Raw genomic sequence first — 20,834 nt, 5'->3', positions numbered from 1 at the left:
AAACTGTTTATCTCAAGTGTGTCTGCCTGTAAAAAAAAACTACATAATATTAGAATAAATGTAAATGGAAACCAACCTAACAAAAAAGATTTTTTGTTTTAAAAAATGTTATATCTTGGTTACAAGAGCTCAGGTATTGTTCCAAACGTCTCTGTTGACTTTAGTCATTGCATGGATTTCTTAAGTTTCATAAAAAAAAGCAGCACATCTGATTTAATTTAATAACATAATGCACACATACCCAGACCAGCCACTATATTAAGTACATCTTCCTTATATCTACACTTTGTCCATTTTCTCAGCTCTACTTACCATATAGGTGCACTTTGTAGTTCTACAATTACAGACTGTAGTCCATCTGTTTCTCTGCACACCTTGCTAGCCCCCTTTCTTTCTGTTTTTCAATGGTCAGGACCCCACAGGACCACCACAGAGCAGGTATTATTTGGGTGGTGGATCATTCTCAGCACTGCAGTAACACTGACGTGGTGGTGGTGTGTTAGTGTGTGTTGCGCTGGTATGTGGGGATCAGATACAGCGGTGCTGCTGGAGTTTTTAAACACTGTGTCCACTCACTGTCCACTCTATTAGACACACTTACCGTGTTGATTCTCCTAGTAGATGTAAAGTCAGTCTGCACAGTCTGTATTGGTCATCCTCTAGTCCTTCATCAGTGGTCACAGGATGCTGTTGGCTGGGTAATTTTGGTTGGTGACTATTCTCAGTCCAGCAGTGACACTGAGGTGTTTAAAAACTCCAGTAGCACTGCTGTGTCTGATCCACTCGTACCAGCACAACACACGCTAACACACCACCACCACGTCAGTGTCACTGCAGTGCTGAGAATGATCCACCACCCAAATAGTACCTGCTCTGTGGTGGTCCTGAGAGGAGGCTGAACATTATAGAACAAGGAACAAAGTATGCAGAGAAACAGATGGACTACAGTTTGTAATTGCAGAGCTATAAAGTGCACTTACATATTAAGTGCTCAAATTTTTAAGTACAACTGCACATCATTGATTGTTATTTATTTACAAATATAATAATGAATACATGCTAGAAACACATTATTAACTAAAGTTAAAGTAGAATTTAAACTAGAAAACTGAATTTAAAATAGAAAAGTGAATTCTATTTCCTAACGCCTTTGAATTCTGAGACTCTGACTAATTTGTAGCTGTAAACAGAAAGAGGAAGGAAATCAGTCCTTTAAAAAAAGACCACTTCACACACATCATAGACACACACTCCTCTGTGTCCTCAGAAGATATAAGCCAGTTCCTCAGTGAGTGAGTACATGTGAGTACATTTTAGCACTCTATTTTTCACAGATGTTCATAATATAACTATGAAATGTATCATATATATATATATATATATATATATATATATATATATATATATATATATATATATATATATATATATAAGATATCAACACACATATTTATACATGACATGCAGTATAGCTCAATAATGCGATTAAAGCATGAACATATAATGTATTTAATATCTATAACACTTGATCTCTTAGTCATATTGTTGTGTATTGTTGTCCTTTTAGGGTCATCCTGTCAAATATCATAAGTAGGCAGGATGATTATTGTTTGTTCACAAAACCGATGTGTGTGTGTGGGTGTGTGTATGTGTGTGTTTTAACTACTTCTCAGGAACAAGAGCAAATGTATTCAGAATTCACCAGCATCTTGCACTTGATATTTCTCATAGATATTGAAGGTACTATATCTCACATGTTTTACTATAAAGACATATCGCTGCTGTCGGAACAAAACCTCCATTTTTGTCGTTTTTCAGTTTTTGACATAATTTGAAAATGCCTGTTGCCCTTTACATTGTGTCAAAATTTCATGATGAATGGACCAAAAGAAATGACCCAAAATTACTTGGAAAAACGTCTGGTTCCATTGACTTACATTAAAAGTAAAGTATGTTTTTTTCTTCTCCTGCAAAGTTACCATTTTGGAAATGCAAGGTTTTGTTCTGACAGCAGTGATATATTCATTATGATATACTGTAATGGAATAGCAAATTTAGTAATTATGCATTTAGTATGTACCTTGTTGTCATACACACGTAACTCACAGTCTCTAATTCATAACAAGACCATTGCTATGAAGTCACGTAACAGTTACAGACAGAGTATAATATATTCCCTGCATTATAGAAAGTACTGTAAACTTTAGGTCCCATATGTTTTTTAATCCTACATTTCTTATCCTACAATACTGTAAAAAAAAACTTTTACATTAGTTTATGTATTTCTAACATTTGAAATTTCAAACTGTAGTTTTCATATTTTACTCTACGAAAGTTTTTTATTCTTGTCTCACCGCAACCAGTTTCCCTGAGGACACTGTAATACTAAGTTCATTCATTCCTGCTAATAGTGTGTGTGTGACTGTTGCAGGTTCTCTAGGTCAGACACAGTGGTTGGTGAGATGTAATGAAGAAAGCATCTGTGCTTTGAGAGGGTCAGAGGTGTTGCTCAATTGCTCTTACTCATTAACCAACGTCCAGACAGTGATATGGTTCAGCCACAAACAAAGAGCTAAATGGAGAACTGGGGAACATCCCGAAGATCTGGCTTTAGACTCAGACTACGCTGGCCGTGTGGATTATGTAGAGACCAAAAACTCCACATGTCTGAGAATAAGAGATGCAAGAGAGAAGGACTCTGGAGAATATCGCCTCCTGTTCTTTACCACAACCGGACAGAAATATATTGGCTCAACAGCAGTAAACCTGACAGTTACAGGTAACAGTTGGTTTCAGTTTGGCAAAGTGATTTGTTCAGTTACTTCTTGTACAACAGGGCGATTTTCCAGTTATGTAGTGATCAATAATTAAGCGATTAATTTCCCTCATATATGCAGTTCAGACTTTTGCTGTCTGAAGCTTGCTTCTTTAGTTTCGCACTTGAGCTACAAGCATAATTCTGCTAGCTAATAAGTAATGAATGCTTATATCCCAACAACTAGCATCATGCGAATCACATACATAAAACATCACTTGCCTCTTAGTTAACTAATCTCAAGTGGACTTGCCAGTGCTGTTTCTTACATTGTCTGACATACCATTATCTATAGACATAAATAGGGACCAAATCCAGGCTTCAGGAAGGGTGTAACTACTGATCTACGTGTCTCAATTGATCAACTATGTTTAGGGTGAGAGGAAAAAGGTTTTGATTTTTCATCACTGTAACCCAGTGTAACTCATCACTGTAACTCATTCAGATATACAGGTGAGGACGCATGGTAGCAGTGTGGAGCAGAGAGAACAGGGCGTAAACCTCACCTGCAGCACCTCCTGCAAACTGAACATATTCTGGTGCACCTGGTATAAGAATGGACAACGTGTACAACTAACATTATACCAGAATGCTGAGCCTCTGGTTTTATCCAGCACTGATGGAGGCAGCTACTCCTGCTCGATTAAAGACCACAGCAATACAATCTTTTCCTCTGCTGTTTGTGAGTGTGAATTCTTTCCAACTCTCTTACAGAATTTATCATGACTTATTTGATATTTATGTAATAAGTAAATACAAGAGATGCATTAATGTTATGTAATGTATATATAGCTATATACAAACTCAAACATTGACTAGTTATAACTATAGATGGCAAAGCCCAATTTTTTTAGCAGATTTTTATTAGCTTGTTCTATAACATAATCTCACACTGTGTGGGTGAAATCAAACAAACTAGCACATTTCCAATAGCAAAGACTATTCAGCACAATGAGTCATGCATAATTATGCTGTGACATTTTAGTATAGATGTAACAGCAGCATTCAAATACAGTGTGGGTGCACTTACTTGGCTTGCAGTATTTACATTCATAAATTTACAGCACAGATCAGCCAAAATCAATGTAATAAACAGGCCAATCGTTGATTTGGAGCAATTTTTGGAGCAAAACCTATCTGATTCAAATCTTTGCCAATTGCAACTGTGCATCCCTTTTTATAATGTATAACCAACATGGGCCAACATGGGCCAACATGGACCACATGGACCACATGGACTTGGACTCTATTCTGATGCATTTTTGTGAGTTTATATGAAGAAAAATGGCCACCACCATTACAATAAAAAAATAAGGAGGTACATTAACATTAAATATGTGTAATTATACATAATTATTGACTGTAATTCTACTATCAAACAATGATATCTAGTGATATTTATTATATATGAATGTATAAATTTTCCCATATACCAGCAAATACCATGTGTGGATATATTGTGCACCCCCACAAAATACCATAAAAATAAGTAGTAAAATAGTAAAGATTACACTCTTTAAAAAGGTGGTTCTTCAAGAGTTCTTTAGTAAAGACATTGATTCTATATAGAACTATGAACACTCAAAGAACCCTTTGATTAAATGGTTCTTTGCATCATGAAAGCGTTCTTCATATTGGTGGAGAATGTGCTGTTGGTTGGCTCTGTATAGAGCCTTTTTGAAAATGGTACTATATAGCACCAAAAAACGTTCTTCTATTGTTACAAGCTCGGCATCGTAACTACAGATAAACCATTTTTGGTGCTATACAGAACCTTTTTCAAAAACTCTTTCCCAATGCAAAAAACCATTTAATCATGCAAAGTGTTCTTTAAGTGCTCATAGTTTACATAGAACCATTTTCCTTACTAAAGAACCCTTGAAGAACCGTTTTTCTTTCATGTGTACCCAAGTAGCTTAACAAATGAACTCACTGAATTTACTTGTTCTCAGTTTATTGTTTCATGTTTTTGTTAAACCTCATTACTTCGCACTGCTCATGAACAAATTGTGTGTAATCTTCTGTTGATATCTGTGAATCTTGCAGGTGTTTTGGGTAAGAACTGTTTTAAGGTGACCTATGCAGACAGACAAGTCTGTGCTTTGGAGGGCTCGTCAGTGAACATCCCATGCACCTACTCATATCCCAGTGACCAAGCAGTCATTGAAACATACTGGTCTTACAATCATACTGACATGAGACAGTCCAAGCAGTTCGTGGGACGTGTGGAGTATGCTGGGGACAAGAACAAGAACTGCGCTCTAAGACTGACCGGCCTAAGACAGAATGATTCTGGAAATTATCGCTTCAGTTTCATGACTAATACTGCGCCAAGGGTCTTCATTGGTTCACCAGGAGTTCAGCTGACTGTCACAAGTAACTAATGTCACTGAATCTGCAACATTTGCCACATGCTACATCACGTGGAGTTACAAGGCTAGTGTAGCTAACAAGTAATGGAAGCTTGCACCACAACTACCATTATGCAAAGTGCATGTAGATATCAAACACCTCCCTCTAACTGCACTGTGGTTTCTGACACACTGCCCTAATATGCATGCCCCCAACAATAAGGCTAAATTCTGAAATACCTCAAAAATGCTGCCTCATTTTGATACCTTATATGCTACCTTATTTTGTCTAAGCATCAAGAGAGCATTGAATGCTTTCTTAGCCGCTAAAGCAATCCTGCGATGCAATGAGATGCAATGCGCAGTACATACAAAAGTACATAACATAGCTAAAACAGTAATAGCAGCCACATTGAAGCCTAAGTGTTGTAAGTACTTTTGTCCTTTAGTGCCTTTTTCCCATTTTTTGACCAGTTTACACAATTTTACTAAGTGGGCTTCCATTACTTGTTGTTAGTATATATTGTAAATTAAGTAGCAAAACTCCATCTTGCCCACTTCATTTAGGATTTGGGAAAATTCTGTAAATTAGATTTTTCATTAAACTATCAGTTTAAATCTGTCTAAAAAGTCTGTATCTTTTTTGTTTGTAGGTATGGAGGTTAGAGTTAGTGCTGCTGTAGTATCAGGGCAGACAGTAACACAGAGCTGTAAAACCACCTGTACTCTCAACGATGATATCACTTACATCTGGTACAAGAACGGACAACCCATGACAAACCAAATCACCAACTACAACAAGCTTTACCTGGACCTGCCCAGCTACAAGAAGACAGATAACTATACATGTGCTGTGAGAGGTAATAAAACACTTTTGCCACCTGATCTTGGTTTTCACAATGGATTCCTTTCAAGAGGCATTCCTAAGAGGAGTACTAACTAATGCCAATTCCATCACAACTATGTAATTCATGTTGATGAATCGTAGTCCTCTTACAGGCCATTCATCTACACCTCACACAGCAATCCTAAATGCATGGTGTCATGCAATTACAGGAACTCCAGTGATTCATGTAGTTCTGCAGAAACATAAACAGACAAGTGTTTTACTAACAGTATTATTTCGTTGTTAAGTTTTGGGTTTTGAGTTAAAATCCTGAACATTATCCAATCAGGATTTTATTATCTGTAGTGTCTAGTTAGATCATGCTGGCTTTTCCATTGACTTAACACTCTCTTGAGATCTGATTAACCACCAACACAATTAGAAAATGATAGTGGATTTGTTTCCCCAAGCAAGTCTTGTTTCCTGTTCCACCTAGCTTCGCCTGCTTATTACCTTATACCAGTGTCTAGTCCAGTACTTATCACCATCCTTGTCCTCATTCCTGCCGTTACATTGGTCCCTGTCCCACCTCTAAACCCTGTTCATATTGTCCTCCCTGTCCCGTTTGCTGGCCCGTCCTCCGTCCTGGGTCCTGCTGTAAATCTGGCTCTTCCTTTGAGTCAGATTTCACACCTCAGCAGCTGCCCACTTGGAAGGTTCTATCATGATTTCCCTATACTAGGGTCCACTTTCTTCTGTCTCCTCACATTTTCTCACTAATCCTGCCTTTTAGTATTTTTCTCTTTACATAGTTAACAGTTAACCCCTTAAAATCTCAGTCTTATTGCATACTAAGGCTCATTATTCAGTAACTACAGGAACTTCAATGCAAACTGGAGTGTGTGTAATAAAAGTGTGTAATAAAACTTTGGACCTGCTGTTGGGCCCTGGTCGTTTAAGGGTTTAATAGTGTTTTGAGGCAATAAGTTCAAATCTTTACTAAGTCACTGTAAAGCTGCATCACATCATAAGTATGTCACCATAATGTTAGGTACAAGCTTAAATGTCAATGTTAGAGCTGCCATAAAATTTTCATATGTGCTATAACTTTACAAATCCTGTAGGAGCATGGCTTTAATGAGCTGTATTGTAGTCCTGGTAATCAGATGAACAAAGGCTACTTCTGCAGTGCATAATTATGTGCATAATTTGTGCTTGAATTCAGAATTGAAGGGATAAACCCATTAAGAAGTGACAATTCATGAATGAATTAACTACAGAGAATGTTCTTAATTTGTGTCTTGATTGTCATACATTAGATTAAGGTTTTATAACGTGTCCATCGATTCAGAATTTGACTGTTGTCAGATACAATACATTTTCACAGAAGATGACCTGTTTCTCTTTACTGTTATTTTCTCGGTTCTGACATTTTAGAGCCCTAACAGTCATTGTAGGTCATCATTTTTACTGACTACACAGTGTATATGAGTATGAATAGAAAAAAATGAAAGAAATTATGTCAATGTATTGTTTTTTTAAAAGTGTTTCTCTGTGAAGTATCAGTAGGTGACTGCTGGACTTATCCTGCTATTTGGGGAACAGTAGGAGTGATGTCTCTGCTTCTCTTTCTTCTTTCTGCGATTATGTACATCAGGTGAATGTAAAAGAATTATAACATTAGCTCAGTACATAAAACACAGTCTTAGTGGTTCTCAGACCCAGACTTGAAGGACCCTAAAGGCAACTGGATGTGCTGCACTGGATGTGCTGCATCGCATTCAAAAATTTGAAACCATTGTTTTTCATGATGTTGTGCACTCTGGCACTGAAATTCATTGTTAACATCTGATGGAGCTCTGTGATTCCGAGGACTGTTTAATTTCTTAGTACATTACTCAGCATTTTGTTATTGCTACATTAAATTAAAGCCATATTGAGACCACCAAAAGCCACAGTTGGCTTGAAATTTGCACAAAGGCAGTCAGTCTTTCAGACAAATGCTAGTGATCTGTTACTTCAGTTAATGTTACTAGCCTATTCATTTTTTCACTTCGCGTCTTTCAGCTTTAAAACAGCGAGTTTGTAAAGAGGTAGCAAACTGATGGCAGGCATGATAAGTTATGCTGAAAGTTTTATTTCATTAAATCTATACGAGTGGACTGTATCCTCACTCACGTACAGGCATTCTACAGCATAGTATAGCAGCACTTTGCTAAATTGCACAGAATAGTGTATCCAGTGTGTGATGGCCTGGATAAAGCTTAGTAAACTCATCAGTTATCAAGCCCTTCATGAGCTGGTCAGAAACCTTCAATCACAGAAAACACAAACCAAGTTCTCTATGAAGGGTCTCCAGAATGGGGATTGAGAACCACTTAACTAAATATGTTGTTGCTGTCGCGCAAAATCTCTGTTTTTTCTTGTTGTTTACTTTTTTGGCAGAATTTGAAAACTCCAGTTTCACTTTGCACGGTGTTAAAACTTTATGATAAATGGACCAACAGAAATGGTCCAAAATTAAAAGAAAAAAAGTTTATTGCTCCTTCTGTAAAGTTACCATTTAGATACAAGGTTTTTTTTTGTTTGTTTGTTTGTTTGTTTGTTTTTTTTTCTGACAGCGATATTAAGGATATTAAAGGAATACACCAGTGTTTATTAACCTAATCTCCATTTGTTGGATACCACAGACTATTATTTTGATGTGTTTCAAAACACTAATTAAGTTCTAATTAGTTCTGATGTTACTTATTTATAGGAGTTAACATGCTTATTAGTTATCACTTAATGAGTAATTCAGCTGTGAACTAATGACAAACTAAACTATCAGTTAACAATGTACTCAAATACTAAGTACTAAGTACTTAATCAATAACTAATGCTTAATGCAGTTAATGAATATGTGAATAATATGTATTTAATTACTTATCATCATATAATTGTCAATTATTTTGCAGCCTTTAATGTAAAGTGTTACTGATCCATTTTTATAGTCACTTTTTTTTTTTTACAAAGAAATCAGCTACTGTTCTTTTTAATCTGGGTGAATGGTCCCTTCAAAACAAACAAGCAAACAAACAGGCCATATCTCTACTGAAGATAACTGATGTAATTGATTTTGATTGTGTGTTCAGGAGGAAGAGGGGACCTGAGGGACATGCATTCAGTCAGGTACTGACTTTTCTCCTACTATCACTTTCTCTATTAGCCACATGCTCATACAAAGCTAAATGCTGTGTAACGACGGATGTGGCCTTGTCCTTATCTCTCTCAGAGCCATCTGCATCCTGAAGATGACACTTACACAGCCCTCAACACCAAGACCACTTCATCTGACTACTACACTTTGAGGGTAAGTCTACATTGTGTGTGTGTGTGTGTGTGTGTGTGTGTGTGTGTGTGTGTGTGTGTGTGTGTGTGTGCTACTCCAGTGTGGAAACTTTGTATTTCTTTTTGTTTTCAGCCCAGGACAGCTCCAACCAGTAACTTACACACCACCGTCAAGCCTGCAGCCCTGTTGGTCAATGATACTGTAAATATGATGCTTGTTTCATACAGTACTGTGCAGGAAAGTCAAAAGTCAAAGATAGAATAGCATCAGACAACAAAAAATACAATACATACAGTAGTACAAAAGTCAGGGACCACCATTCATTTATCAAATTTCCAGTCAAAACAGCCAGAAAAGCCATTAAGTATGTTATTCATTTTTCAGAATCCTGTATTCAAAACATTGGTTCAAAACATGATTAAAAGATCATTAACCCTTAAATGACCAGGGCAGACCAGCATACCCAAGGTTTTATTACACACTTCTATAAGCTAGGAATAGCTCAACTGGTTTGCTTTGAAGTCCCTGCAGTTACTGAATACTAAGTCTTATTATGTAATAGGCCTGGGGTTTTAAGGGGTTAAAAAAAGATCAGGAGCTCAGAGCTCAACTTCATAAATGTGCTTGTGATTACTTGGATCATGAGGAGCAGTGAATGTAACCAACTTCTAAGACTGAACAAGCAAGTGACCTGAAAAAAAAGGAAGCTGTAATAAAGGCCAAGGATCACACAAAATACTGAAAGAATTGCTATTGTATTTAGTTGTTAAGGCTTCTGTGGAATTTTCTGTGTTTTCCCGTCTCTAAAAACTGAATAACTTGTACTTAATGGCTGTTTTGACTGGAAATAAATAAATAAATTGTGGTCCCTAACTTTTACACAGTACTGTATATACAATGACCTACCACTTTATTAGAAACACCTGCCTTGTACCTGCACTTCTTGGCCATTTTATCAGAGACATCAACCAAATAGGTACACTTTGTAGGTTACAGTCAATGACTGGAACTCAGTAGACCTACAGCCACATTCCATCAATGGAAAAAGACCACCACTGAAACAGCTGTTATCATTTTCAATAATAATACTATACAATAACAATACTAAATACTGCATATGGGGTTTCTAATGCTTTGTTAGCACTAAGCTAACAGTGGTGTGTGAACATTCCTTGGTCATTCTAGATTAAATTAATCTGAAGCTTGTAAAAGACATCATACACTGTTACCAATTTAATTTTTTGATACATACTGAAATCATTACACCCTCTGTCTGTTGGTACAAAGTATCTAATAAAGTACCTAACAGTCCTTAACTACCTAATAAACTGGTAACTCAGTATATTTGGCTTCTTTTCATTACATTTCCTCTTTGTGCAATCCTGTATTTAAAATGTAAAAGAATGCATGCACATATGGACTGTGTTTAGAACTAACATGTGGTAACCTTCTGCGGTTTTGTCAGGGTGTGTACACAGCACTGCAGAGAAGAGCTCCAGAAGCAGAGTATGAGACCTTGAAGAGAAAACAGTCAGCAGAGACCTGAACTACACCAGAGATCATAGAGTAGCTGCAATGGATTCTCCATGATGCACCTTTGTGATTTGCTCCACTGAGAACTGTAAGAGAGTCTATTTTTGCCAATAGTATCAAGGCTGAATGTTTCTACGACTGTGTTTGGGTCAGCTGATACTGACCTTCAGCAGGGTTTTGTGTTGTTGTACTCAAAACCAAAAGGAAATGTGTTCCAAGTTGGTCTGCTGTTGTACGCTGTTTTATTTTAGTAGATATTTTTCCATTGACAAGACAAAAGATAATATCCATCATACAACTGTATGTAATGTTTTTATAATTATGATTTTTGTTTAACCATTTGACTATTGTCTTTTCGTAACAAGTTTTCTCATTAACACCTCAAAATCTCTGAATCTTTCCTTGTAATCTAGTTTGTTTTTATATTTTCATAATGTCTAACTGTAATATATAACAGGGATGTGCATTCTAATTTTGATGGCAGCAAACCGTGACATTTAGACATACTAGCCAGGCTATAAATGTTAAAAATTTCTACAATAATACTAGTAAGTAAGTAAGTAAGTAAGTAAGTAAGTAAGTAAGTAAATGAGTAAATTTTATTTATACAGCACATTTAAAACAAAAGTGCTTTACAATAAAACACAAACAGGATTTCCACCTTCTGATCACCACCACTGTACATTAATACAACAGTGTACAGTCCTCAATCCACAGTTCAACAGTTTAACAGCTGCTGAATGCTAATCGATAAAAGTATGTATTAAGCTTGGTAAAAAAAGCCAACAACAGAGCATGCTCAGTGTCACTTGAGAGACCATTCCAATGTCTTGGTGTGGCGAAAGCAAAAGCACAACCCTCTTTTTGTTTAAGACGAGACCAGTTTAAAATTGATTGGGACGTAGACCTTAAAGGGTAAATACTCCCTAAGACCTTTTTTTCATTAATAACTGAAATGCACTGCCCTGTAATAATAAAACATACCAGCCTTACTTGAAATGTGAACACATCTTTCCAAACTGTAAAAATATCATTTTTTCCATGGTCAGTTCCTCCTCTGCAGCACCCCTCTGGTTCAACTCTGCTATAGGCGTGGATGACGTGTCTTCTTACCAAAGTATGATGACACGTCACAGTATACAAACCAGTCAACCAACATTACCGCCCCCTGATGAAGCTCTACTCTTGCTCAGAGCCGAGATGGCTCTGCTTGTGCCGCGCTCATAAATATGAAACCATACGAGCCTAAAGCAAGGGAGAACATCGGCACCATTTTGGATGTTTCTCCATACATAACATCTCATTGCATTTAGCATGTTATTTAGTGTTATAGTTAGTTATTATTGGTAATTCTTAGTTATTGTATTTGTAGATATTGTAGTTTTTAGCATATATGATTAGGTAACTGGACAGACCGATTAAGTGAGGATTCTAGCAAGTTTTCAAGCAAGTTTCTAGCAACTGCCATGAACAGTTTGCAGAAAATAAGGATTTAGGGCCACTGCAGCAAACCTTGGATGACAGGTGAGGCAGTGTACGACCCCAACCTGGTCACATCTGTGAATAACCTGTTTGGTACGATACATCTCCCTGTTATACTTCTGTGCTTGGAATCAGACAGCATGCGAACAGCTAGGTTGTGATGCTGGTAATGCTAGAGAATGACTAGCATAAGCTAACTATCTTAGGTTCCAAAGGTTGGGTTACCTTTTTTTCTGCATTAACCTCGGCCACCACCCTACTGCAAACGTTCTCAACAAGTGAAAGATTTGTTCAGTGCCCACAAGAGCACCTGTATAGAAGGAAATGGTCCCTAATGGCCTAATAGAGGTATGTGTTTCACGGCTTCATGTCAAAATGAATGAAACTTAGACAGTGTTCAAAGAAATCCACTTTATTCATTCAGAATTCAGTACATCTAAGAAATCAGGACTTGGGTTATAACAAATATTGACCTGCTGAACAGTTAATTTGAAGCTAACTGTCACAGTTTTAGGGAAAGTTCTAATTAACAAATTTTCAGTTACTTGATGGGATGTAAGGGGAAAAAATCAACATCTACATCAAATGAAAATATACAGAAAAACATTACAGAATATGAAAGTGCATCAGAGTATTGCCAAACATCGCCTTTGTTTTCTGTTGCCATACTTTCTCCCTGACTTCTCAGAGTGGAACATAAAAATGCCATATAGCAATTTCAGCATTTGTTAACTGGCATCTGAACAGTTAGCAACATATTTTTACCCCATCATAAAAGTTAAATTAAAGTTAACTTCTTAATGACTTCTTCTTTATAATTTCTTTTCAACAAGCTGCCAAAATTTGTATTTTTTTCTGTGTGATTTTATGTGATTTTTCAATGCATCTGATGTTATGTAACATGATTTTCCACTGTACAGTGTTAAAGTATGTCCCTGCTGTCTGCTACTTTCTGTGGATGGACATTTACATTGCTTATAAATCCATTGCCTCTTGCAGAAGTTTGAACTGCTGACTAATCCTGGTGATAACAGTGAATTGTTGGATGAAGCAAGCTGGCCCAGCTATATGAAAAAAGGGGATGGGGAGGAATGGAATGGCCCTGTCCATTGCATCAAATCATGAACTCTGCCACATACAAAATTTGACTTATCCTTTGCTGTTTATTCACCTTTCCATAGGGGAAAGCTCTGAGTAAGCCCACTTAAGGAAAAAAAAACTTTTAAACTACTTTTTAATAAGCTCCAATAGGCAGTTTTGATGGTTTAAGTTTTAATATTTTTACATCTGCAAAACTTAAAAAATAATAGGCATCTCATACAATAAACAAACACCTTCTATGTCTGATACTGTGAGTTTTGAGCCTGCAATTTAGTCGCATGCAAATGTTTGGTCAAATTATATGCTTTGTTGATAAATAAGTAAAACATGAGAACATGTCCTTTACAGAAAACGCATTTTAACACATGATTACAGTTTAAAAATACATATGTGGCCTGTGCAAAAGGTCTGTGCATATATTATATTTTATATTATATTTTTTTCCAATATGTTAAACTCAAATAAATAGAAATTGTGCACCAAAAAAAAAAAAGCAGAAGAGAATCTGTAAGTTTGTTGCTCCTAGAGGATTTGTTGACTTATTTTTACATAGACACATTATCTGCTATCATCTCATCAGAGCTGGGCAGTTCCTCTAAGCTAGGGTGAGGTTAAGGTCACTGACCATTTCTTAATCTGCTTCCTCTTGCTCATTCTTGGTTACACTACACAAGCCATGGACAAGTCATGATTGTAAAATCTCCTCATACAAAGCCGTCACAGAGTCCCTGACATAAAACATGTCTTTGATTCATCTGCGTAAAAGTGGTCAACAGTCCCAATCAGATGCTGCCAAAAACGAGCTTGTGTTCTTTAACAGTCAGATGCTGCTTGATCTGTGACCAGAGCACACAGTTAAGTATTCTGATGTAACAACCTAAAAACCTTGTTAGAATACTTCCAAAAAGAGAAGTTACTTTGTCCTCTTCACAGAGTCCATGTGCAGATTACCAAACTTATATTCTGTTTTGTGCTTTCCAAAATGTAACCCCTTAAAACCCCAGGCTTATTACGTCCTAAGTCTTATTATTCAGAAACTACAGGGACTTTAATGTAAACTGGTTGAGCTATTCTTGGGTTACAGAGGTGTGTGATAAAATGTTGCGCCCGCCAGACACTTAAGGGGTTAAGAACACATAAGTAAAAACACAAAACATGATTACAGAGAAAATGCGTGAGCTACGTCGAAGCTGCAATGCAGCAAATGTTGCATCCAACTCACCAGTGGTGTAGCAAGTCAACCCTAGGCCTGTAAGTAAAGCTTTTGGGCAGGGCTCCTTTAATTCGAGACACAAACAGCGCAAGGAGAGGCCAGCATGACCTCACATATTAGCGCAAATTGCTCATGGAGCCAAAGTAAAATATAATAAAAGACAACAACCAGTGTATAAACAGTGTGGGTGAATGGGTGTCTCTCTTATTTATAAGCAGAGGTTTTTATGAAGCTATATTAAGTAGGCAGAAAACTCACATCCAACACAACCTCACTGTTCTTACCACAATGCAGAGTGCATTTTTGAAACTGAATTCAATTCCTAGGCATCAGATAAAAAAAAACAGAGCTGGTAATTTTGGCAGTATTGTAGCGCCAGGGGAGGCCATGATTCCACCATGAGCAGTGCACCATAAACACATACCACATATCTTTAACTGAAAGAAACAAAATAAACAACATTTAAGTCCCTTTTCCGGAGGACGTAAGCCTCCCACAATCCTCCTGGCATGGCCATCAGCACTGCCATGCCTTACGAGAGTCGCAGCGCCAGCAGTAGTGGGTCACTGCCCTATTCATTTCCCTCTTACACAACATTATAATAAAATGTTACTGCCAAAAGCTGACCTCTTATCAAGATCAAGTTCATATTCATATCAAGTGCAAACTTCACTTAAACTATAAGCGTCTTTAGGTAAGGTGTGTGTGTCTGTGAGTGTGTTCAGGTGATGGTGAGGTTTAACTCAAATTCAAAGCTGACGTGCTTTTTATTTGTTTTTGGCTTTGAAAATGGGTGGAACACAACATCCCCTGTTCTGTCAGGGTAACAGGTGTTTGATACAAGTAGCTTCACATTCAAAAAATGTATTTGAGGGAAACTTTCTGTTGCACTAGTAAAAAGCTGAAAGGTAACAGTGGATAGTAATGGTTGCTCAGGACTGAGTGAAGTACTAGAAAAATGAGGCCAGGGTTAACAAAGTGTCAATAATCGGTGATAAGAAGCAGATGCGATCATGATCTTATAACCTAAGAACTGATTTTTGGGTCCCCCAAAACACAGGCCCATACACAAGTGCATGCTCTGCATACCCAGACACTATGACACTGCAACTTACCAGGCCACGGCCTGCTTATCACTATAGGTGGAGATATGAGATATAGGAGATATTGGCTTCTGTTTTGGAGTGTGATAGAGATCGCCTGGCAGTCAGTACACTGCAATTTTTTCTTTCACCATAGTGGCAACAGAACCATAAAATTACAGTGTAGTGCACTGCAAGGTAACAAAGAAACACAAACTTTACATTGAAAACTGGTGAATTTTGGCAAAATGAAAATTTGAACATTTTTTCCAAGTGTTAGTGTCTCATATGTCACAAGACTGTAATAAATTTAATATCAACAGACATGAAACAAAGCATGGACGTTACAGTAAATATTCAGGACAGTGCTGAGAATGATCCACCACCCAAATAATACCTGCTCTGTGAGGGTCCATGGGGGTCCTGACCACTGAAGAACAGGATAAATGGGGGCTAACAAAGTATGCAGAGAAACAGATGGACTACAGTCTGTAATTGTAGAACTACAAAGTGCACCTATATAGTAAGTGGAGCTGATAAAATGGACAATGAGCATAGAATCAAGGAGGTGGTCATAATCTTATGCCTGGTTGGTGTATAGTTACTAAATCCTTTTTTGTGTTCAATTTCATTGTTTTGTTAGTGACAACATCTACACTGCTTTCAGAGAGGTCACATCTCTGACTTTAGAGATTTAGCGCTTTATTTCAGACTGAAAAATCCAAAAAAGAGAAGAAAGGAGTGTAACAATCTTCAGTTCGTATGCTGGATTTACTAAGACATTAATATGCGTTACTAATGTGGTTGCTGTAATGTTGCTTTTGTCCAGCAGATGGCGGTGCTTTTTCAAATATAAACACTGGCAGGCTGGGGTTAGGGTATGCACAATATCTGTGCTATACAGTTTGTGTTGTCAAATTCTTCTTGTTGCTATATTAATTTTTGCGTCCCTGTCCACTGTGGACTCAATTGCCCAAACTTTGACCCCCTCCATCACTGCCTGTTCTGTTTCTCTCTCCCTCTTTCTCCTGTATAGCCTACTCTCTCTGTCTCTCTAAGGCCTTGTTTGCCCTGTTGTCATAGTCAGCCTAGTAGCAAGTCATTCAAGTCGAGAGAGACAGAGATGGGGTGGGGATTGGGGGGGGGGTGGCGGCGATGGGGAGTGAAGTGGCAGATGGAGTCATATTGTGGCACTGGAACTGTGGGCAGAAAGTTTTGTCCCCGTCTCTTTTCTCACCCTTTCCACAGAGAGCTCTGTCAGTGTGTGTGTAGGTTGGTGTGAGGTCATAGCTTATTGGAGATAGCCACTGCTCTGTCTAAGAGGGGTGGACTCAAACTGAGTAACACTGTGGGCAGTCGGAAGACGAAATCTCTCTCTCGCTCTCATTCTTTTGCTGGGGCACAAAGGGCTGTTGTGGTGTTGGATCCTGTAGTGTTGGCCTGTGTGTTAAACACTGCTTCACTGCACGTCTTTCAGAGAGAGAGAGATATAGTGAGACAGAAGAGAGAGAGAGTGACTATTGTTACCCATATAAGTAGGGGTGGAAATCAGCCCGTGCAATACAATATTATTATGATACTTCTATAGATTTGGGGGAAACTCTGCTAAGTTCTACACATTAACCAGGTAAGAGTGAGATACAAACTCCAAAGTACTAGATAGTTATTTTGGGTAAATGGGTAAAGTTCTAAAGCAGTCTAACTAAATTAAACTGAAAACCCCAACAGAGAACACAAGTACATCCTCCATACTTACAGAAATACATACAGAAAAACTGCAAAAACTCCTTTTCCACAGGATATGATGGACTATCTACTGTCATGGAAATTTGCACAGGATTAGTATAACTTTATCTCTGTGGTGAGTTTTATAGCAGGTAAAAGCCTCTGGAATCTTTATTGATGTGGGTGCACAGTCCATAAAAATCACTGGTATAACTTTGGGCGGGACTAAAATCAATAATAAACATACCAGTAAAGACATGGTAAACATGGTCCCGTCTGAACAGTACTTAAGAAAACAATGGATTTGGTATTATATTATTTGACTAATTCATCTTAAAATGTTAATTCAATTACAAATGATTAATACCTGACCCTCTGCAGGCCCAGACTGTCCATTGTGAAAACCTCCCTGTTGGAAACATCAACACCAAAACCAGCATATGTTGTGTTTTGGGAGCTGGCATGCTGGTCAACCAACATGAACTTGCTGGGGGACCTGCTGACCAGGTCAACCAACATGAAACTGTTGGGTGACCCAATCACTAGCTGACATGAAAAAAAAAAAGATCACTTGATTAACTCTTTTAGGCACTGTTTGCTGTTTCTGAATGGTGACCTCTGAGAATCATTTCAGTCCCAGGATTGCTTTAACTTTGCTTTCTCAGTCATTTATCCAGCTAGGCTGTACTACAACTTCAGTAGCACAAAGGAAGCAGATAGAGGAGTACAATTATAAATATGAACTGCCTCAGTCATTCAAAAGTGAAGGGGAATCTTTTAGCCACCGAGAGTTAAATCACAACCCGTTAGATAAATAGGGTGGTCGTTGTCTTAAACACAAAGTAAATTATTTTCAGTGGATGATGTAAAAACCTGTTGGCTTGTCTAGGTAACACTGAAAGTGATACATATCTTTTCTAATTCTAACTTAGGCTCTCATGGTTAGCCTAACTGTACTTATTCAGATGTCTCAGTTGTGTCTGTGGCTCGACCTCTCATTGACCATTTGAGCTACTAAACGCTGAGTTAAATACCAGATTCGTCACATTGATTTATCAGTTTACTCAGGTTTTAGCATCAACGTTTACATAGACTCGTTGGTTCTTTAAGGGTTCTTTAGCAAAAACAATTGTTCTATATAGAACCTGGAACACTCAAAGAACAATTTGCATGCTTAAATGGTTCTTTGCATGGTGGAATTGTTCTTCAGGTTGATGGAGAGTGTTGTGTATGGTTCTATACACATTCTCCATCAGTTTAAAGTACCATTTAATCATGCAAATGACTCTGGGTGTTTAAGTTTCTATTGCCTGTGCTAAAGAATCCTTTAAGAACCATTTTTAGGAGTATTTTAGGAGTTATGGTGTGATGACTGAGCTGATTATGGTACTACCTTCCTTAATTCAAGTTAGGTAGGGGATTTGGTATCACATCAGACACATATACTATGTACAAGTCAGCAGTTGCTTCTTATTATCAGTAAACAATAATAATGATATGTAATTGAGATGTAAATGTATTTCTCTGATCAATAACTAACCAACTTACTACTGCACTCTGTGAGTTTTGGGGATTTGGGGACCTCTCTGGTGGAAATTGTGTAATTGCATGCAATGCGCACCAGAACATTTTGCAATGTTGGTAGTGCTTTGGACTCCTTTCCCAAACGGATGAATCAGATTTTTTGAGAGAGTATCAAAAGAGAACCCGGTCAAAACCTGGTTAGAAAACCACCTGCAGAATCCAACCCAACTTGCTCTGACTTTTAAATGACTATTTCAGGCTTTCCAGGGTGACTCACTGCAGCACACACACACACCATATTTTAGCAGTTTTTTTTTCCTCCTGATGCAATAATGCTTCTTCTTTCAGTTTTAACAAAAAACACACAGTGTTGCTTTAAAAGAACAAAACACTTTTGCTATGTTTTACTGTATTTATGTTCATTTTTATGTATTTAGTCAAATGATATATTGTGTTTTAACTGGCAAAACCACTTACTCACTGACATACTGCCCAGATAATTAGTTTTACACACTACTTTTGCGCAATATGTGTGTGTGTGCATGGCCTTCTGTGTATGAATGCTATTTAAACATATTGTGACATATCAATCTCCCTCCCTGATGGTAAGTGAGAAACAGTCAGTATGAGAGTGACCTTTCACTGCTGCTCATATAGTGTGTTTATAGTGGCATTGTGTCATACATGAATGGAGCTCTTACCTTCATTCATGAAGTTCTTCTGTAAAGCAAAGGCTCAAACACTCATTTTGAGTTTTAACCACTTCCTCTTGTTGGACCTGTTGGAATCTGTTCACTCTTACTCACTCTCTTGTCATTCCTTTCAAGTCACCATCTTTGTCTTTTCTCTGTTTGGGGGACTCTTTATGCTGTTCTTTTCTTCTATCAGGTGACACACTGATGGATGGCAAATACAGGACAGCTCTCTCTCTCACTCTCTTTTTCTTCCTCGGTGGACGTTCATTCTTTCATTAGTGAAGAGAAGGCCAGTGGGTGGTGTATTTGAAGACGTTTGTGTGTTGTGTGAAGGAGCAGCGGAATGACTGGATTTGACTGTTTTTCGTCTCAGCAGAGGCAGTTGAAACAGGTGCATGTGCCTTTCTGCTGCATGAATGAAAGGAAAAAAAAAGAGAATGAAAGACAAGTTATAGGGATAGAAAAGCAATACACTGGCAGTGGAAGAAGCATGTTTGTGTGTGTGTTTGTGTGTGTGTTTGTGTGTGTGTGTGTTTGTGTGTGTGTGTATGTTTTGTCTGCCTGACCTGATCACCGTGTGAACCGTGTCCCATGTGTCTCAATCCCATCTTCTGTTTATTTTCTTCCTCTTGTTTTTTTTCTCACGATTTCACATTCTGTCCATTCGACATGGTGTCCTCTTTGTTTTTCATTCTTTCTCATGCTTATTTCCCCGTCTCTCTTCCTCTCTCTCTCTCTCCCTCTCTCTCCTATCTCTCTTTCTCTATCTGTCTGTTTCTTCTGTTTTTCTTTCTCTCTCTCGCTTGCTCTCTCTCCTCTTTTTTCTCTTCTCTCTCTCTCTCTCTATTTATCTATCTGTTTCTTCTGTTTCTCTCTTTCCCTTTTTCTACTTCATCTCTCTCTCTCTCTCTCTCTCCCTCTCTCACCCCTCTTTTTTCTCTCCTATCTCTCTATCCCTCTGTCTTTCTTTCTCTCTCTTTCTGTTTCTTCTGTTTCTCTTTTTTCTCTCTCTCCTCTTTTTTTTCTTCTAGGTCTCTTCTGTTTCTCTATTCCACCTCTCTCTCTTTCTCTCTGTCTCTCTCTGTCTCTCTCAGCTCAGTTTGGGCTTGTTTACTGAGTGGAAAGTGAAAAAGGAAGAAACTGCACTTGTGGCTGA

General features: G+C 37.8%; 1 protein-coding gene across 1 annotated transcript; it reads left to right on the top strand.

The window, feature by feature from the left end:
- The first annotated feature begins 1,250 nt into the window (after window positions 1-1,250).
- Window positions 1,251-14,092, top strand: LOC118813438 (contactin-5-like). The gene is made up of 11 exons (XM_036578770.1): window positions 1,251-1,302; window positions 1,674-1,740; window positions 2,432-2,779; window positions 3,261-3,497; window positions 4,862-5,191; window positions 5,820-6,026; window positions 7,553-7,649; window positions 9,127-9,163; window positions 9,267-9,344; window positions 9,456-9,524; window positions 10,789-14,092. The coding sequence occupies exons 2-11, from the start codon at window positions 1,686-1,688 to the stop codon at window positions 10,867-10,869; spliced, it is 1,539 nt and encodes a 512-aa protein (XP_036434663.1). The 5' UTR covers window positions 1,251-1,302; window positions 1,674-1,685; the 3' UTR covers window positions 10,870-14,092.
- The last annotated feature ends 6,742 nt before the right edge of the window (window positions 14,093-20,834 follow it).

This window comes from Colossoma macropomum, unplaced genomic scaffold, assembly GCF_904425465.1.
Source record: "Colossoma macropomum unplaced genomic scaffold, Colossoma_macropomum, whole genome shotgun sequence".
In the NCBI taxonomy this organism is placed as follows: Eukaryota; Metazoa; Chordata; class Actinopteri; order Characiformes; family Serrasalmidae; genus Colossoma; species Colossoma macropomum.
This window is presented reverse-complemented; position numbering and strand designations above follow the sequence as displayed.

Coding starts and splice junctions, on each gene's coding strand:
- LOC118813438 (XM_036578770.1), top strand. CDS start 1,686: ATGTATTCAGAATTCACCAGCATCTTGCACTTGATATTTCTCATAGAT. Junction 3,498..4,861: donor AATCTTTTCCTCTGCTGTTT/GTGAGTGTGAAT, acceptor TGAATCTTGCAG/GTGTTTTGGGTAAGAACTGT. Junction 9,164..9,266: donor AGGGACATGCATTCAGTCAG/GTACTGACTTTT, acceptor TATCTCTCTCAG/AGCCATCTGCATCCTGAAGA.